We start from the raw sequence: 20491 nt of genomic DNA on the forward strand, positions 1-20491 counted from the left end.
AATGTGATCTAAACAAGCTAGAGACCTGCTACAACAAAATCGCCAAATTCGCCACAGGGGCATCCTACCATAGTCACCACTGTCTCTCACTTGCTGAACTGGGCTGGCTTGAACCCCCTCACCTCCTTCAGTGGTATCAACTCTCACTCGCCCACAAACTAGTAAACCATCCACTAAATGTCCCATCCCTCCAGAATCTACTCCAACCCTATCGTACCACCAGACCACTAAGATCCAGCAACAAAAATCACTTGCAGATCACTAAAGCCAATAACTCTGCTGGTGAAGCACTATTCTCTTGTGCCATAACCAAATTATGGAACTCACTCCCACCCACAATTACCTCCGTACCATCATGCACCAACTTCAAAACTTTATTAAAAGCGCACCTAAAAACATGCTGGCTATGCCCTTGCAACTCCCACTCTAATATCATCCACCCATCCAACTACTACCTTTCTTTCACCTCCACTAACTACCTTGATGATAGCAAGCTCAGATGCTCATAAGCCTAGTACTTATTATACAGCAGGAACTTCTCATTGTTACATTTGTTAATGCCTGTTATGTACTTCACAGATAAAGATTCTAGTTGTCTACTGATGTACTATGTTCTTCATCTGTAAATATGTTGTAAGCAATTTCTATGTTAAATTGTTAATCGCTATGTAATCCAATGTAACTACTGTCTGTTTTACTGTGGAGCTTTTCTCCCCGGGCCTCCGCTGAAAATGGACCCACGTCCAGTCGGACACTCCCGGTCAACAAATTTAAATAAATAAATAATAAATAAATAAATAAATAAATAAATTCATAGCTGTAGAAGGCCTTGTGGTTGTCATAGGAGATTACTAGGCTTATGGTCCTGGGGCCCTTACAATCCTAGCCAAGAGTTTATCCCCAAAAAAGAAACCTCAGTCAGCACCTATCACGCATGTCAGTGAGGGACACGGATGGAACCCCTGTAACAAATTTGTGGTTTCCCATCCACTCATCAAGATTGCACTTGAAGAGGGTTAGCGACATACTTTACTTGACTTGTATGGGGAGGCTATTCGAAAGACGGGGCAACCTCTGGAAGACAAACCTCTCTCTCCAACAGATTTTGTTAGTGTCTCATATTAGATTTAAGCCTTTTGATTGGGTAATGTGTGAGGAGTTAAACTTACGGATATGGAACAGCTCTAGTAGAGCAGGGTGTGAGATTTCCCTTGTAGGTGAGACACAGATAACCTCTGAGCATTCTGTATGATACCAAGTGGAGTGATAGTGATTTCAGCCTGTCCACGTAGGACAGGTGTTGGAGGCCATGGAATCTCTTTGTGAGGTATTTCTGTGGCCTTTCCAGTTCGTACAGGTGTTTGGAGAGGTACATACCAAACGGGGTGTTGTACTTTATTGTTGGCCTAATGAGGGAGGTGTACAGAAATGATGGTCGAATGTGAGATTGTTGTCAACCTGTGTACCCAGGTCTGTCGCCACAGGTTGTGTGCTTAGGGGGTTGCCATAGATGTGGTAATTAGTAGGAGCCATGTTTTTGCTGAATGGTATGATGATACTTTTTTTGCATTTAACTTAAGGCCTCTTCAGCCTGAGAGCTGTCTTGACCTCGTAATTGGCCTTCTTGCATTTAATTAGTCCTTTTAGTTTAATTACTGAGCTGCTGCCATTATGAGAGTTCTTTGTGATTTTAGCCATGACCTTTTATCTTTGTTATATACCCTGTTAAGGTTAGGATTCCACCAGTGTGGTTTGTTTTTGGGGATTGTTTTGAGCTTATTTCCGTTAGGTACAACAGCTTCTGTGCATCTATTTCCATGGTTATACTGAGTTTCTGTGAACAATTCCACATGGGTTGCTGTCAACTCTGGGTTCAGAGGGACTGAATTTTTGGAAATTGTCACTTAATAGGATATAGCTTGTTTAGGAGCACTTGTTAACAGTTACAAGTTTTGCTGGGTTTTTCCTGTTGATCTCTCGTTTCCAAAGCGACAGCTTTGTGATCCAACTTCATCAGTGAGGAAGTGACCGGGGGGGGGGGGGGTTTGCACTCTCCCATACTGGTGAGTATTAGATCCAGTACGTGTGAACCTCTGGTTGGACTGTGCACTATCTGGTCAAGGGTATTTGTGTAAGAAAGTCCATGCATGAAATGTGCATGCACATTAGAGGGCAGTGTATGTTCACCAGTCTATAGAGGGGGGAGTTTGAAAGTCTCCCATGAATATGGTATTTGGCCGGATGATGCGTGCTTCCAACAGGTGTAAGTATAAGTTATGAGATTCTTGGGACATAGACAGCAATCTATGGATTGCTAAGATATGATAAGGGACTTTTATGTATGATGATTTGCCCTGGATGAATCCTAGGGCATATTCATGTTTAATTGTTGGAAGGATTTATGACTAAAGGGCTGCTTTTCCTTGTTAAAGAGGAAAAATGAGTATCTTTCTAAGTATTTATGTTTACTGTGCATATTTGTCTGCTGCCAGACACTGTTCAGTCTTGGCATTCATTTAAAAGTATGCATTGTGAATTAACCCAAAAAATGAGGGACAGTGCTTGAAGCAGTAAACTATAAGCTTGATACAAATAGAATAAACAGCAAATGTAACTGCCCCCTTTAGGGCTACTACTATGCATTTCTGTTTTCAGCAGCATGCTTATGTAGTAAAGAATGCACATAAACTGTATGTACACTTTTGACAAATAAAAGATACAGTTGTGACAGTAATGGTTCTGTTCAGGTCTGATGCCTTTGTGTAAAAAGAAGTCCACACAAAAAAATTGAGGCATGGAACTAGTTAGGGCAACACAGACCAGTTTGTAGTCAACAACATCCCTCTCTTCTGTTTGAAATCATTTATTGTTTGTTTTTTTTTCCTAGAAACTGTAACAGTCTACTAATGTCTCTGTCCAGGGGTTTTGCTGGCGACTTACATTTCTTTGGCAGACAAGGTTACGAACTGCTGGTATTGCTTATACAAATTTGCAGTAGAGTTAGCTGTTAAGGTTCTTTCTGCTCATCAGAAGTTTGATGGGATAGTATGAGGTACATTGCAAATAGTTTTGAGTAGTTTGATTAAAGGTAAGAACTCCCTCCTTCATTGAACCCTGTCATATAATCATCAAACAAAATCAAGCATAATTTATGCCACATAAGACCTTTCTTTCATACTAATAGTAAAACTGCCCCTTAACTTGAAAGGAAAAGAACTTTGACCCTTTACTGGCTGAGGTGGAGCTATGCAATATGATGGTGTATTGACAGCATCCTATTTGCTCATTCATTACTAATTCCTAAATGACCAGTAATTCTGGTAACCTGTTTTGCAGACAATTTTGTGGCACAGTCTTCTGTCCTTCCTGCAACTCGGAAATTTACAGCTTATTGGATGTAGATCTATTTTACTGATTCTCAAGCCTAAATATCCATTTACTACTTTCATTAGCCACCCATCTACATCAGTCACTGTTTCTGCTAGGGCTCTAAAGTTTGTGGTGCCCCCCCCCCCCAAGATTAACACAGATTTCAATTCCAGATGCTGAATTTAGGTTGTATTGTGATGGGAGATAGTTGCTTGTCTAATATGGAGGTTTGTCTCTAGCAACAGTCACAAGTCCATTTGACAGTATTGTTTTTATTTCTGTATACCCTGAACTTGTAGCCAAAGTCAAGGCTGAAGATCTCCTAAGCCTCAAAGCCATTTACTTTTTTTCTGTTGTGACATAAGAAAACGCTGTTTTGCAAAATCATATTTTCCTTACAGTTATACTGTTAGCATAAACTGAAAATCCGTTGCATCAACAAAATAATTTGTATTGGATGTTGAGCATATCTGTGAAAGTTTAACAGCCATCTTTTGCCTGGAAATGTCTTTATGGTTTTGATATTTTCAGTGACCCAAGATAGGTCTCCTCTCATTTTTACACATATTCAGTGGGATATAAATGCTACCTACTTTTCTTCAGTATTTTCTATAGGCCTAGGGCATTATTAGTGATGACTACATCTTGATTTACTAAATCAGGGTATTACTTCTGACACAGGTTATAGAAAGAGACATATAACTCTATTCTGTCTGTGTGTGTGTATGTATATGTGTGTGTGTGTGTGTGTGTGTATATATATATATGTGTATATATATATATATATATATATATATGTGTGTGTGTGTGTGTGTATATATATATATATATATATATATATGTGTGTGTGTGTGTGTGTATATATATACATATATATATATATGCATATATATATATATATATATATATATATATATAGTTATGTAAGCTTTCTAAATAGACACATTCTTAACAGTATTGCTATTCTGTAGTTGCACTGGACACTGTGCCAATAGTATGATCTGTTTATTTAGATTATAAACATTATAATTATTAGGCTGTCTTATTTTTATGCTCTGTTTAGTAGAACTGTTGTAGTGATACAGTCTAATGGGTTATTTTGAACTTTTTAGGCCTTCTTTCCTCTTTTGTTGAAGTAGAGTCAATTAAGCGCCACTTTAAAAGTCGTCTGGTTGGCACTGTGCTAAATGGCTACCTCTGCTTGAGGAAACTGGTTGTCCAGAGAACAAAGCTAATTGATGAAACCCAAGATATGTTGCTTGAAATGCTTGAGGATATGACTACAGGTAAGGCTGTTTGGAATCCAAAGCTGTCTTCACATGTCATTTAACAAATGTTAATGAATGTAAATGTTGCAGATGTTTAAATGCATCTGTTTTTATTACAGTGTTTATTACTATAGAGTTTTTGTAGTACTACTAATTGTTTATTGCCAGTGTGATTTAATTCATGATTATAGAGTAGCTTGTATAATGAGATCTTTACTGCCATAACAAGATAGCACTGTGATAGCTAAGACCTCACTCCATAAGTTCTAATGTAGCATGTTGGTGTCTATCTGTACCCATAACAAGTGATTTGTGTGTGTATATGTATTTGTGTATATTTCTGTATGTATGGCTGTATTTATTTTGCAGTGCATTGTTTTAAATATATGTGGCATTTAGTTTGAAAACCTTGGGTAAATGTGTTGCTGATTTAATAGAATTAGTTCTGTGTCTGGGAGTGGTAGTGCATTCTTCAAGGATGTTACAAGTGGGTAACATAATTTTGGTGACTTTGCGTACTTGCCCTGTGGTCCATTGAAAATTTCACAACATGCAGCCAGACAGATCAAACTGTCTGTTTAGTGCAGAGATTAACTACTTTTAGAAGAAAAGTTCCCAAATGCTGTACTTATCTTTTCTGTTCAGCTTCAACCTGACACGGAAATAGTGCACACAGTGATCAGTTGATCTCAGATGGCAAGCGATAACTGAAGACTCTGCTCACTGACTTCCCTTTGTATAACTGATGTCCTGACATTAGAGAGGGAGTGGGGACTGTTCGACCAAGGGACAGTTGGGCTTGTTCTCTGGACCTAGAGAAAAAGAGACCGAGAGTAGGAATCCTTGTATGGAATCTGTTTTCCATACTCTAAACAGTTCACTTTTCTGACATCTACAGAAAATTTTACTGAGTGCTTGAGTCTCATAAACACCTGTATAAGAACTGTGTAGAAGATCCAGAGATGTTGTCTTTGGATTCCAAGGGATCCAAGGGCTATACTTCTGCTAACCTTCTTCCAAATGATAGAGAGTATGGCTGTCAGTTGTTTTGGAAAGACCGTCTAGGTCCTAAACTCTGTTTCCCATGATTAAATACCAGGAGAGCATCCTGGATCATCTGAAGTGGAAAGCAAGGCAGTCAAAGGTAATGGCCCTCAGAAGGAAGTGCTGGAATTGTGCGACCTCAGCTCTCAGATGACTTAAGGTATTCCTTAAAAATGTGGCTTTTGATGCCCCTTAGATTCATCCAGTAAGGCAGCTAAATCAGGGTGTGTCATTTGGAAACGTACTTGGCTGAAATAGCAATCCCTGTCTGATCATGTAAAGATAAAACTCCTTAATGTTTCTGCACATCAAGGCAGGAGACTTTTGCTTCTAGTTCTCTGCTTTGCTCTTTCTTACCTACCACTCAGTTTTTACTGAATGTCTTTCACCAGTAATTGCATTATCCAGGAAAAAAAGTAAGAGCATTTACCCATACCTGGGTGATTACCTGATCTAGGCATCCTCACCTCAAGAAATGGAGATACGTTGCAAATAACCATGGACTGTTCCTTTATTGGTTCATAGGTAAGTACTGGGCTAGCTGCGCTTGCGAGCCATTTTAAGCCTTGCCAGTTTCTCTCTCTTTCTGATCAAATTAACTTATCCCATTTTGGTTAGAGATTGGCCTTGCACATCCCATTTAGGAGCTGCCTCTGTTCATTAGTAGTATAAGGGGCAGTGATTCTATATTCCATCGGTAGATCCAAGTTGCATTTGCTTATCTCCATAACAACCCTATATGCACCTGCACCCACCCTACTTAACCCCTCCCTCTCCGCTATACCCACTTTACCACTATGTCTGATCTGTAAGACCTTTCCTATTTCTATAACTTGCTATATCTATATGCTCTCCCTTTTACACCCTCCCTCTAAATCACTACATCCCTCTTCTACTGCTTTCTTCTTCTGTGCCATCTCTTCCTCTGAGCTGAGGCCCCTTGCATACACTTTTCTCATTTTTTTTTTTTTAAACTCCTGCACTAGTTTCCTCCTCAGATCTGAGGCCCCCTGTACATGCACAATTTCTCCTTCTAGCCACTAATGTAATAATGCCATATTATTTTCAAATGATTACCTATAACCTTAATTCCCTTACTGCATGCCTTTTGGATTTATTGTTGTTTTTCCTTCTACAACCTTATTATTATATTTTTGTATATAGCTATGTTTAATTCCATGGAGTACATTATTTTTTTTTCTTATCCATTGTATTCATGATATTATTTTGCTCTGTATTATTGTAAACTTGTCTCTGTATGTATGTCTGTTTGGGGCTTTTCCCCTTGGGTCTCCACTGAAAAAGGGTAAATTCTTACCCAGCTGGACCAAACCTGGTCAACAAATGTAAAATAAATAAGTAAATAAAGCTTTGTCTTATGTGGACAAGGGAGTCTGTTCCAGAGCAGCAGTATCCTCTACAAGATATACCTGCCCTGTCAAATGGTTTGGTTGATGCTGCAAAAGAGGTTGAGAAGTACATACGGAGCATTTCTGATCCTTTTGACTTGCTGATGTGCAGTAAATCCTTTCATATTGGGTTGTAACATTCCTTGTAAGCAAAACACAGGTCACCTGTTCTCAGTCTGTAGGATACAAAGTATAATGACAGGGCTTTGAGTAAGTCGATGTAGCACATGTTTTTTAGGCCTGTTATTTATTTATTTATTTTTTTAGTAAGTTATCTATCTGAGTGTTCCAGTTGTTGCATGTATCTGGACTGAAAACAAAACGCTGATATACCACACACTGACACTGAATTACAACCAAAGGAATGCAGCTCCAAACGACACAATGTGCAAAATGATATAAAATTTAATAGTAAGCGCTTTCACTCGTATCCAACGAGCTTCATCAGACCAAGCAAGTACATTAAACTGCAAACATTTAAATAAGTAAAATTGGCGCCAAAACAACCAGATTTAAAGCGCCAGCCATACACAATAAATTAGTGTCCTAAACTACTATACAAAACCAATAAATAAAGTATAATAAAATCAATAAGCATTGTTGTTAGTTACATATATATATAAACATGTATAAAAGACATGTAGTAAATTAATTAAATAAAGATACTTAGAGGTAAATAGATTACTAAATATTGTAATAAATAACTGATGTCATGGTTATCTTTTTAACATCAGAACAGGTTTGACTGAAATGGAATCGTTGATTCCAGGTTGTGTCATGGCATCAGTGAATAATTGCCACCAATTTTCCTTATAAGCTAAGAAGTTTTTTATGTTACCCCCCTCTGGGATCTGCTCGTATAGTGTCAATAATGGCAAACTTAAAATAATGTTCTTCTCCCTTTCTATTAATGTGCCTGTAAAGGGCATTCTTAGTATCCTTTGTTCTAATGCTGTATCCATGAGAATAAATCCTCTTTTTAAACTGTCTTTCTGTCCTGCCTATATAAAAAGCTGGGTAGGACATGCATTTAGCTAGATAAATAAGCATACTAGTTCTACAGTTGCCATTCTTAAGTCTAACCACAGTTTTGTTAACATTTTCCAATGTAATTTGTTTCTCCTCTAAAATGTCCTTACACTGATGGCAAGCTCCACATTTAGACGTGTGTGAGTTTAAAATATTCTTTGATTGGGATCCATTTTCCAGAATACTTTTCAAATTTCTACAACTTCTTGACAGTAGAATTTCCATATATGGCCACCATCGTAGGTATTCCCAAGGTGCATAAGGACATCAACAACCCTCCATTCTGCCCGATTATTTCTGGGAGCAAATCCAAAACCTTTCCCTTAGGTGTAGTTATTGACACATTACTGAAACCAGTTTATTCAGAAATTAAACATCTTGTCAAAGATTCTTGGGAATTTTTAAAGAACTTCCCAACACATCTTGATGGTCATGGGTTACTGTTCACTTCTATAGACATTGTGGATCTGTTCTCTTGCATTCCCCCGGATGAAGGTTTAGCAGCCTTCACGAACAGTATGAGAGAACATACAGGGTTTAGTTGGGACAGAATAAGTATGTTGGTTGACTTAATGAGTATTGTACTGGATCACAACTACATTTTCTTTGAAGGGGAAATGTTTCGGCAAACCAAAGGTGTGGCTATGGGGGCTGCTTGTGCCCCCATATACGCAAATTTGGTATTGCTTGATTGGGAGGAGTCTACTATATTCAACAGTGAATATTCGGGGTTTATCAAGTATTACTCACGATACCTCGACGATATTTATATCTTATGGAATGGAGACATTGATACATTTAACAATTTTGTACAATACTTAAATGATAGTACCAACTATCTTAAATTTACTTCGGAAAGCAATGGCATTGGAGTTGCATACCTGGACACACTTATTAGTTTTGAAGGTAATAGATTTAAATCTAGGATACACAGAAAATCCACCTTTACGAACTCATACTTAGTATATAATAGTAATCATCCTGGGCAGCTCAAATACAACATCTTCAAAGGACAACTTATTAGAGCTGTTAGAATTTCATCTGATTACAATGATATGATTGATGAGGTTTGGTTTATCACTGGGCTTTTTAGAGAAAGAGGGTATGATGAAAAGATGATGTCAGACACAACTAAATACGTTATAGATGAATGGGGTAAGAAGTATTTACCCCTATTGGGTCTTAATAGAGATAACCACACCACTGGACTAAATCCGATAGACATTAGAGAAAGCAAAAAAGATAGCACAACTATGAAGTTTAACAGAGCATGTATAGTAGAATATGGTCCACACTCACAAGCCGTGAAAAACATCATGACACGGTATTGGCAAACATTTATTATTGAGGAAGACACTTTGAATATACTTGGTCTTAAACCATATTTTGTTTACAAGATGGGTAGAAATTTGAAAAGTATTCTGGAAAATGGATCCCAATCAAAGAATATTTTAAACTCACACACGTCTAAATGTGGAGCTTGCCATCAGTGTAAGGACATTTTAGAGGAGAAACAAATTACATTGGAAAATGTTAACAAAACTGTGGTTAGATTTAAGAATGGCAACTGTAGAACTAGTATGCTTATTTATCTAGCTAAATGCATGTCCTGCCCAGCTTTTTATATAGGCAGGACAGAAAGTTTAAAAAGAGGATTTATTCTCAAGGATACAGCATTAGAACAAAGGATACTAAGAATGCCCTTTACAGGCACATTAATAGAAAGGGAGAAGAACATTATTTTAAGTTTGCCATTATTGACACTATACGAGCAGATCCCAGGGGGGGTAACATAAAAAACTTCTTAGCTTATAAGGAATATTGGTGGCAATTATTCACTGATGCCATGACACAACCTGGAATCAACGATTCCATTTCAGTCAAACCTGTTCTGATGTTAAAAAGATAACCATGACATCAGTTATTTATTACAATATTTAGTAATCTATTTACCTCTAAGTATCTTTATTTAATTAATTTACTACATGTCTTTTATACATGTTTATATATATATGTAACATTAACAACAATGCTTATTGATTTTATTATACTTTATTTATTGGTTTTGTATAGTAGTTTAGGACACTAATTTATTGTGTATGGCTGGCGCTTTAAATCTGGTTGTTTTTGGCGCCAATTTTACTTATTTAAATGTTTGCAGTTTAATGTACTTGTTTGGTCTGATGAAGCTCGTTGGATACGAGTGAAAGTGCTTACTATTAAATTTTATATCATTTTGCACATTGTGTCGTTTGGAGCTGCATTCCTTTGGTTGTAATTCAGTGTCAGCGTGTGGTATATCAGCGTTTTGTTTTCAGTTCATTTTTGCTGTTTTGTTGAACTTAACGCTGGTTTTGTTGGTTTACGGTGTTGTCGGATGTATCTGGACTGATACATGCCAAAGGGGGCATTATATTTAATGTTTGGCCTAATGAGGGCTGAGTAAAGAGGGACAGTGATATCCCCTAGAGCTAGACACAATCGCTTTATTTATAACCTTTGCAGTATAGAAAGACGTTCTTACCGTTGACCAACATATATCCATTGTTGTATGGTCACTGTTCACAGAAGTTCCCAAATTCCAAACAACTGGATCACGTCTTAGTGGGTTATTGTCAGTTTGGTAGTTCCCTGTGGTAGGTGACTTCCCAAAGGATACAGTAGTACATATTTTGGCATTTAGTTTCACTCCATGATTTTGGCACCAGTTATTTAGTTAAGTCAAACCTTCCTGCGCGATAGCAAGTTCATTCGGGGATTCAGTGACTGCTCCACATTTGCAGTCATCTGTAAACTGAACCAGCCAGAGCCCTTTGGTATTGACTTAAGTAAATGACAAACAGGAGAGGTCCCAGCACAGAACACTGGGAGACTCCACTGGTGACTGGTCTCTTTGTGGAGGTAATTTCCCCTGTTTTGAAGTTCTTCATCATCTGTGAGCCATTTGGCAGTCTAGCAGGTGACAGAGAGGTTTATTTCCAGTTTTACTTTTTCTACTGTGCCTAAGTGGGAAAATGTATTAAAATATTGGGCCAGGCAATGCATGTGATGTATACTGTTTTGCTTTTGTCCATTACCTTGGTGACCTTTTCAAAAAAAGTCCACTAGTTTGAGTAAGCATGGCCTGCCCTTGATGAATCCAAACTGAGATGGGGCCAATATTTTGAAAGTTCCCCATGTTGTAATTGATTAGTTCCACGATGAGTCTTTCCATGGCTTTGCATATCAGGCTGGTCAGACGTAGGAGTTTTTAAGGTATGCCTTTCCCTGAATCTTCTAAAATCATATCTGCTGTCTTCGACCAGGGTTACTTTTCTGGAAATGTATAAGGACTCCAAGGATCAAAAAGCTTAGCTCCTCCTGAAGAAAATGCTAATGCTTTTCCTGTCCCTGTGCTTCAAGAAAATTACATATCAACAGGCTAACCCAGCCCAGGGAATTTCTTGGGCTGCAGTAGTGCATGGCTTCCTGTATCCTCATGGTCCCTCTGGCAAGGCTGTACATGAGGATGCTCCAGTGGTACATAAAGAACCACTAGTGCAAGAGCAAAAATTCCTTGAAAGCCCTTTTTCTCCTCCTTCCTTCTATACATATGAAGATTCTGTGGTGGGTAGAAGCCGTACATATCAACAGGGATTTCCCCTTTCATCTGCAAACAGGTCGCCAAGTGCTAACTACTGAAGCTTCCAAGTTCTCATGTGGTGCTCACAGTGGGGGCAGGGGAGGTTTTGGGCATTTGGGGGGAAAAGACTGGTGAGAAAACACATAAATTTCAAAGAAGTGATGGCTGTACTGAGGGCCCTGGCAACATTTAGTCCCTACTGGCACCCAGACTTCCTAATCATAAGAACAGACAGAATCACAGTGATGTGATAATTAATCTAGGGATTCATCAGAACCTCTTGCAAAAGATGGGTCTCGCGCTACTGGTCAGTATCTTCCTAGACAATAACAACATAGACTCACTGAGCAGAACTTTTGTGGATCCCAGTGATTGTTAAAAAAGAGATGTTAGCTCAAACTCATGATTGGTTTTGCCAGAAGCAAACCTTTTTGATTCTTCACAGAACAAACAGTTCTGAAAAGTTTGCAGTACAGTTACACAGGAGGAAGCTTGGAGGACAGTTTATCTTTTCCCATGGACATATCTGCTTTTTTATTCCCATCCTGGGTTTGAGGTATGAGAGAGGGAACTTCAAAATAACAGGGAGGATGGGTGAAATGTGATCCTAATAGCTCCCTTCTGGCAGAGAGAGTATTGGTTTTCACTACTTCTGAGCATGACCAGAGAGAAACCATGGGTGCTGCCACAGCAGGAAGACCTTTTCACCCAGAACAAGGGGTCCATCACATTGAAATTGGCAGAGTTGGTGATTAGTACAGATTCCCTGTAGGTATCCATTTTCAGAGGATATCTCATATTCTAAAAGAACTCATACAAAACAAAAATGCTTGGAGAACATTCAACACAGTACACCACCACACAAGTACTGAACAAGATATAAAAGTAATTTAATAAGAGTAAATGTTTTCACCTTCTAGGTATACAGGCTTCATTAGAATCTGATGTATAGTGTTGACTGTTCACAAGTGTCTTTGTTTTGCGTGAGGTTCCATAAGTATTCGTTCTGAGTTATTTACAAAAAAAAAAAAAAAAAACTAGAAGGCCTAGCACCAGGAAATCCTACACTGGTGTCAAAACAGTGTGTAGCAGGCGCTACAATTCAGATGACACTGTAGTCCTCTTCTCCCTTTCTGAGCTTTACGAATAAAATCTGTCTTGTGCTTCAGTTAATATCTGTGCTTTAGCCATCTCAGGCTGTCTGCCCTTAAATCCACCTGCCTGTTCACGCTAAACTCTGAAACAATTCTTGAAATGGGTTCTGCATTTGAGACACCCCAGAAAGGAGCCAATCCCCCTTAGGAATCTTAATTTTGGATTAGAAAATCTTACAACCATTTGCGCCATCTTTGTCTACTATAGTTAAGATGCTTACATGGAAAATTGCTCTGTTGTTTGGTGTACTGTTTCTGATTGCAGACTTTAATATGTAAGGAACCCTTGCTGATTTTTTGCAGAGGCAAGGTTACTCTGTACTAATCACTTTTTTATGCTAAATGTCATATCTGAGCTATGCATCATTCATTCTAGAAATATTCCCGTTTTCTTCCCTTCCTCACAGAATAAAGGCAAGAGACTGTTGCATTCTTTGGATGTACACAAGTAACTCATTTTACTTGGACAAAATAAAAAAACTTTAGTAAATCAAACCAGCTTTTTACATTCTATGCAAAAGAGAGAGAAGGGAACCATGAACAAGCAAGCTATCTTTAATTTTATTGGCTATATGTACGTTTACCTGGGTAGGGCACTGATCAGTATTGACCAGTTTTAAGCTCCTACCAGGTGAAGTACAAAACATTTCACACAAAAAAATTACAGAAAAGTAAGCAATGACAGATTAGTTCAGACTAGTTAAATAGGAAAGAAATGTATATATACATTCTAGTGAACAAGGAATGTGTAATGTACAAGATTTATACATTAGTTTCTAAAGTGGGTCAGTCTTCAGTGAATCTTGAAAGAGAAGAGACTCTGAATGGAGACAAGTTAGGTGATGTATCCTGTGTTGAAGCAGGATTGTCTGTCTTGGATGAAGAAATGCTTTTTGAGTTGCATTCTAAGTTTGGGATAAGTGTTGATTTCCTTAACTTGGTTGTTTCTAGCGTGTTACAGTGATGCTCTCAGACAGGTAAGTTTGGATGGATTTGTCATATGCTGATAAAGCCAGGCTGGGGTATAGCAATGCTTTTCTTGGAAGCAGGAGCCCATTTTCCAGTTGAGAAAGGAGAACTCCTTTGCCAGTAGCTGCTCTGGCTGTGTGGGATAGAAAAGGGGAGATCCTTTTGGCCCAGAAGAGGAGAGGGTTATTTTAGCTCTCACTTTGTGTGGAAATGGAAGTTTAATGTCTGATCAAGCCATAGCCCTAAGCAATGGAAGGTGGAGATTGTCTGTTTGAAATGGCTGAATAGATCAAATACAGAGTTAGGTGTTTGGTGAATTTTCTGTTGAGTTCCAAAAAGCATAGTTTTGGTTTTGATGGGGTTGAAAAGTAATTTATTGTTTGAGTCCTTAATGGAGCTCATGTAAGCCTGACAGGAGTTGGCATTGAATGTTGGTGTTGAGAATGACCTGATCAGTAAATGATCATGTCATCAGCATAGAGGATAAATGAGACAGGGGAGGGGGCATGAATGGATCCTTGTTATACACCTTTGGTAAAAGGTACAGTTTTCTGATTAGGAGAATACTGTTTTTAATCCTGAAGTGTCTGTCAGTGAGGAAGTTTCTTAAAATGAATTGCAGATTATTTCCTTCTGTTATCAGTGTCAAGAGAAGCCTGCACCCAGCTGTGTCAGAGCACATCCCACTAGGGCTACTTCAGCTACCACAATCTGTCTTAAGATGGTTTTATCCAGTTCATACTTGAGGCAGCAACTTGGTTTTCTGTCCACAGGTATGTAGGGATTATGGCCAGGGCAGGATTTTCATCAGACATCTCACAAGGTTAATTTCTCCTGGTTAATTTTCCTGTGGACCAAACTCCTAAATACTTTCAGCTCTAGCAGTCTTCCCAAGATTCATCACTGCAACAGTAAACTACGAAAAACATAATGTGGTTCTATTTAGGTACTTGCCATAAATGTAGATGTTTGAGTAGATTCACTCTTGCACTACCAATTCATAGGTAGGTACTATCAGCCCAAGGGCCTACGTAAGCCTAGCCAACAAGATTACCTGTCTTACGCCACCCAAAAAAGTTATTTTCCAGTGCCACTGTCGAGCAGACATCTAGAAGTGATCCCCGAGGTGTATTTCCTATTTCCCATCCACTCATCAAGATTTTTCTTTTATTTTATTTTTTATTTTATTTTACATTTGTTGACCGGGCTAGTCTAGCTGGATATATGTCCATTTTCAGTAGAGGCAAGACAGATAGACATATTGTTAATAAAGACATTACACATCAAAATATACATTTAGATCAACTAGTAATCAAAAATCAGCATACATTAAAGGAACTCAAAATTTAGATTCATACACAATGTTCTGTCGATTTCAAAGCAAGTTTACCTAAAACATATGGTTATGCAGTAAGGCAACAGCCATGAAGATTACATTAAAGTACTACAAGAACAGAGCCAGTGGTTTTGGAAATGAAGTTTGATTTGTTGTTTGAAGTTAGTGTCAACTCTTTAGGCAGCAAATTCTTGAAGAGTGCTAATGAAGAACTTTGCTTGACATAGATGGGTAGCCTGTTCCAGAGTATGGGAAGTCTCTGGGACAGGGATCTATCCCTCCAGCATGTCCTGTTTATTGTGGTGACAAGGTTTACTGTGGTGACAAGGTTTACATCCCTAGAGCGTGTAGCTCGGAGGGATTGGGATTTCTTTAGGTGTAGCATGTTCAACAGCTCTGGGTTTGACATAGCTTTATATGTCCTATATCCCTTTATATTCTCTCTTTTTCCTTATCCCCTTGCTTCCTTGAGCTTGGAGTTAGAGTGGGTACTTTTCCTTCCTTTTCCTTCTCCCTTCCCAGGTAGCTTTCCTAGGTGTATTCCATAAAGCTGTTTGGTGACAAACCTGGACATTTCAGGCTTCAAGTAGCCAGAAGTCTGTGCAAAGCCAGACTGGGGCAAGAAAGACCTGAAATTTGCTCTGGGTGACTAACCTTTAAATAGCAGACATCCTGACATCAAAAGAGGAGGGCATCTGCCAGGCTGTGGGGCAGAGGTGACATCTTTGTTGCTTTGGTTGACCTCAGGATTCTGCAGGGTAGGAAATGTCCTGAGTCATTACTGCAACAGTGAATGTACTAGAACAATTATATTTATGGTGAGAGCCTAGTACAGTTGTACTTTTTACCCTTGCAGTTTAAGCAAGTTTATTGCATCTTTGCATTTCTTGGACCATACTAATGTTTTCATCTTCCAACCTTATAGAATACTGATACTAATGTTGTTGGTAGTGCACCATTTGTCCTGGCAACAAGTGCATCTTAAGTTTTAGATTGGATTTTACTAGTAATGGGTAGTGTATTAGTTTCATAGCACTGATTGCTGTTGTAAAGATCTAACAGTTCATTGGATTAGTCTACAAGAGATTTCCTCTACAACAATTGGATTAATCTGCAAGAGATTTCCTCTACAACATTTTCCTCGAGTAACCATCCATTCAAAAGCTTACACTAAAACAAACCAAGAAGAAACTTTGCAGTGTGGAGGGTGTGAAGTTCACTCCTTGAAATATGTTATGCACCTAGTTCACTAATAAAAATCAAACTGTAAAATACGTACTGCAAAATAATAAAATAGAAAATAGTAGGCAGTCCCCAGTTGAGTTAAAAATGGAATATTGTTTATTGAAACGGAAACAAGTGATCCTAGTTGAGTATAATGAAAATTATTAGACGTTGTTTGTATATAATCAAATTATTTGTGCAAGGGAGTGATTACAGAGAGTGGTTTTGTTAAGAGCAATAAAAGCATTAAACTCTTCCTTTAACCAAGTCCTCCTCCTCCCTTAACACCATAGTGTAAACTGAAACTGTGCTACCTTAGAACTGAAACTAAAACGTTGGAGTCAAATTAAAATATATAAGAAAAACTTATTAACGCTAACCTACTAATCCAAACTTTATTGAGAAACCAACTCACTAACAAAAAGATCTACCACTAGACATCTATCAGAATAAATATTAGTAACTTATAAACTGAAACTTGCTTTCATATATACAAAGGAAGGAGCTTCTCCAAGGATGTCCATTAGACACAAGCTTTCATTAACTATGACCCAATTATCTCTGATAATATTAATGATGCTGTGATAGTCAACAGTAAAAGTCAATATACAGCTGTGTTTAGATTTGTTGTCCATTGATTTCTTTAAAGCCATCCTATAAGGACTGTTAAGTGCTTTTGAACTTGTACTTTTTAGTCCAAATATAGTTTCCAGAATGCTTCTTAACATATTGCTTTTGTTAGCCCTGGGACTTAAAAACGTTATAATTTGTCATAGTAGTAGGAGACTCTTATGTAGCAGGAGGTTTAGTCTGGTAGGTTTTCTGTAAAGAGCTGTGTCCATTTTACCTTGGTCCAAGTCTTTAGTAATCTGCATATCTAAGAAGATTGCTTGAAGTGAGGCTGTCAGAAGAGGTGAAATGCAGGAAGCTGGTGGTTTGATTCAGTTAATTAATAAAATCTTCTAATTTTGCACAGTCTCCTTTCCACACAATAACAGTATCAATAAAGTCCAGCTACACTGTGATATGTTGCATGTATTCTCTGTTAGAAGCCTAAGCCTCCCACTTGCCTAGGACTATGTTGGCTAGGCTAGGGGACCAGATCTGCCCAATGGATGTACCAGTCTTTTGTTTATAGTAATTTCCATTAAATGTAAAACAAATTGTAGCTAAGCACCATATCTAAAAATTTACCTATTCTTTTATGTTGTGCTGGTGTGCTGCTGTTTTTCCTGTACGAATCGATCACGGTTTCAAACCACTTGTGACACTGCCAGCCCAGCTATCTGGAATTTTGTAAATCATTCTATGTCATTTGTGAATATTGATATGATTTACACAGAACTTTATATTATGTACTGAGCTTCAAGACTGCTGGAACATAGAAGATTAACTTACTAAATTTCAAGAAAAGTTGAAATTAAGTGTTTTACAATGTGCTATAAAAGTTAGTTTCAATGCAGCAAGGAGACAGGATGTCTAGAGCTAGAAGTTTTTTCTATTGTCTTGTAGAGAAGTAGTTATTAGGCTTAAAATGTAAAGTGTTTTATTGCTTTATGACTTCCTAGCAGCTACACAGTTCTGAGAAAGCATCTGAGAGAAGTATTTCTCACACAGGGATGTTAAAATTCTGGTAAGTTTCTTTTTAGCCTGGGAACTGAAGTCAGGTGACAGAGGGATGTCATCCAAGCTAACCTGGCAGTAATGTTCCATATTAATTTAAGAAGTCTGTCAGAGACTGGGCATTCTGTATTTTGTCTTGGACCTAGCAAGAACATCCACTCATCACCACCTTCTGCACTTCTGCCTGTGTGTTGTTCTGTAAGATTCAGGGCATAGTATCTCTTTTAGATATAGTTAGGAATATAGTAAAGATTAGTTTAAATGTTTTCTGTATTTATTTGAGACTACCCTGCAATGTTTTAAAATGTTTCCTGTGATTTTGAACTCTGATATAATTGTATTTGTTTTCTGAGTATTGTCTTGTTCTTTTATTTATTGTTAAATATATTTAAACCTATGTTTGTGGCTGATATTTGTGAGACATATTTAAGCTCTTAGAGTGCCTGCATATGTATTTGGTGACACTACAGGCCACTCCTAAGTAGCCTTGCAAGTGTTGGTCAACACTGCCATTTGGATTAATATTAACATTATACAGTAGGATTGGACACCTGTTGTTAAGGACCTTAGAGTAGCTGAGTGGTTGGTGGCAGTGATAGCTACCTTGTAGTCTGGGAAAAAGGGGGTATAGGTAATAAACCTGTGCCAGCCTTTCCCAGGTGTGTGTGTGTGTATTTGTATATAAATCAAATCTCAAAGTGTGTATGTGTCAGCCACTTGGGCAGGGACACAAAGCACTGGTTGCACAGAGAGGGTGCTGGAGGTCTTAGCTTGGCCACTCGGCTGAGATCTCAACCCTATAGCTGTGCCAATGGGGAGAGTTATTGGGGATCTGGAGAAAAAGGCAGAAACCAGCTCCATACTGACTGTGGTCTCTATATGCTCTTAAGGGAAATTGCACTTTACTGTGTATGTACTTGTCATCCTCCCATTGTGTATGTGTTTCACTGTTGCCAGTGGTGAGGATTGAGGCTCCTTGATTACTGGACCTGTGCAGGGGCGTCACAACAGTAATTATGTGGAAGTACATTATAATGATGCAACATCTGTTGTTAATAAAATGTTATCAGCATCAGTTATAACATTTTTTTTTATTTTCCTTAAGAAATCGTTAGAGTCTTGTGTGGAATGTTATTCTCAGCCAGAAGTTGTAACAAAAAATCCAGGTAGATGGCAGCATCTTTAGTCAGGGACCCCCTGCTTGCAGCCACTGGCCTGTAAGGAGGGTTTTCTCTATTTTTGTGTGTCTTAGGGATTCCAAAGAATTTAGGCAAGCGGGGAGAAGCTGTCTCTAGATAGTCAAACAAGTTATCCGTTAACAAACCTCCATCATAAAGTAGAGTCAAGTCTGTGTACCAGTTGTTGTACATTACTTTAATCTCTTCTAAAGTTAAAGATTCGCAATAGTTAGTGTTACTTAACATTTTTTTCTATCCTCTGGTTATAGCTGCTGGCATCAGTAACAATACCCCGTCCCTTGTCAGCCTTCATAACCCATCGAGACTCCTCTCTGCCTAGCTCTAACAATGCTTTTTTTCACCTTTGTTAAGGTTGTAGAACTTTCTCCATGCTGTTTTTTGCAGCACTTTCCTGATGTCCATTTCACATTTGACCTCAAAGGCTGCTAAAGTTTGGTATAAGGGAGAGCAGTAATTACTGGGTTATTTTATTGTTTATTTTTTTTGTTTTGTTTTTATTACTAAAAGTTTATACTCTGTCTCCCAGGTTAAAAAAAATTTACGGACTGTACAGCATCATGGAGAAATCTGCATCAAATTGTCATGAATCTTCCCAATCTTGCACTTGGATATTTATTTTATAGCCAAGTCCTGACTTGTTAATTTGTTTCTGTTCTTAATGGTTACACATTTTCTTTACATATTTTAGCTACCTGGTATACCAGCTTTATTTTTTTTTAGCTGAGAGATAAGGTTATGAACTGTTACAAGCTACTTTCTGTGGTACAAGATTTGATTCTGTCTGTCATTTGCCTGCTTTGTGACCTTGAGCAAGTCACTTAACCAGATAATGCTTTGGGGCATTTGGAAAAAAAAGGGCTAGGCTTTGCACTGATCTCCAGGATAGGTCACATGTGTAGTAATTACTTGTAATATATTTATTATTTATTTATTTGTCTTTTGTTGACCGGGTTAGTCCAACGGGCCAAAGGCCCATTTTCAGTGGAGACCTGAGGAGAAAAGCTCCACACACACAAAATACAATAATATGCAAATGAACAAATAATAAATGAATAAGAAACAGAAGATAACATGGAGTACTAAAACAAATGTATACAGAAGACCTAAAAACAAATGTCATATCAGAAAGAACCTGGAATTATGCTCTCCACCCTTATAAAACCCTACAACAACCTAAAAAACCTTCGCTCGTCTAATAAAATACTGATTCAAACTTCTCTATCAAAGAACACCGCAGGTGACACT

At 38.1% G+C, this 20491-nt stretch overlaps 1 protein-coding gene across 1 annotated transcript in view; it reads left to right on the top strand.

Annotated features, from left to right (window-relative positions):
• UBR4 (ubiquitin protein ligase E3 component n-recognin 4) overlaps positions 1-20491 on the top strand; it is a 3959899-nt gene that overhangs the window by 3472619 nt on the left and 466789 nt on the right. The window contains 1 exon segment of the mRNA XM_044087073.1: positions 4482-4655. Within this exon segment, the coding sequence (XP_043943008.1) occupies positions 4482-4655 (174 nt within the window).

The sequence above is a fragment of the Protopterus annectens genome, chromosome 1.part1, assembly GCF_019279795.1.
Source record: "Protopterus annectens isolate FY-2018-M chromosome 1.part1, PAN1.0, whole genome shotgun sequence".
In the NCBI taxonomy this organism is placed as follows: Eukaryota; Metazoa; Chordata; order Ceratodontiformes; family Protopteridae; genus Protopterus; species Protopterus annectens.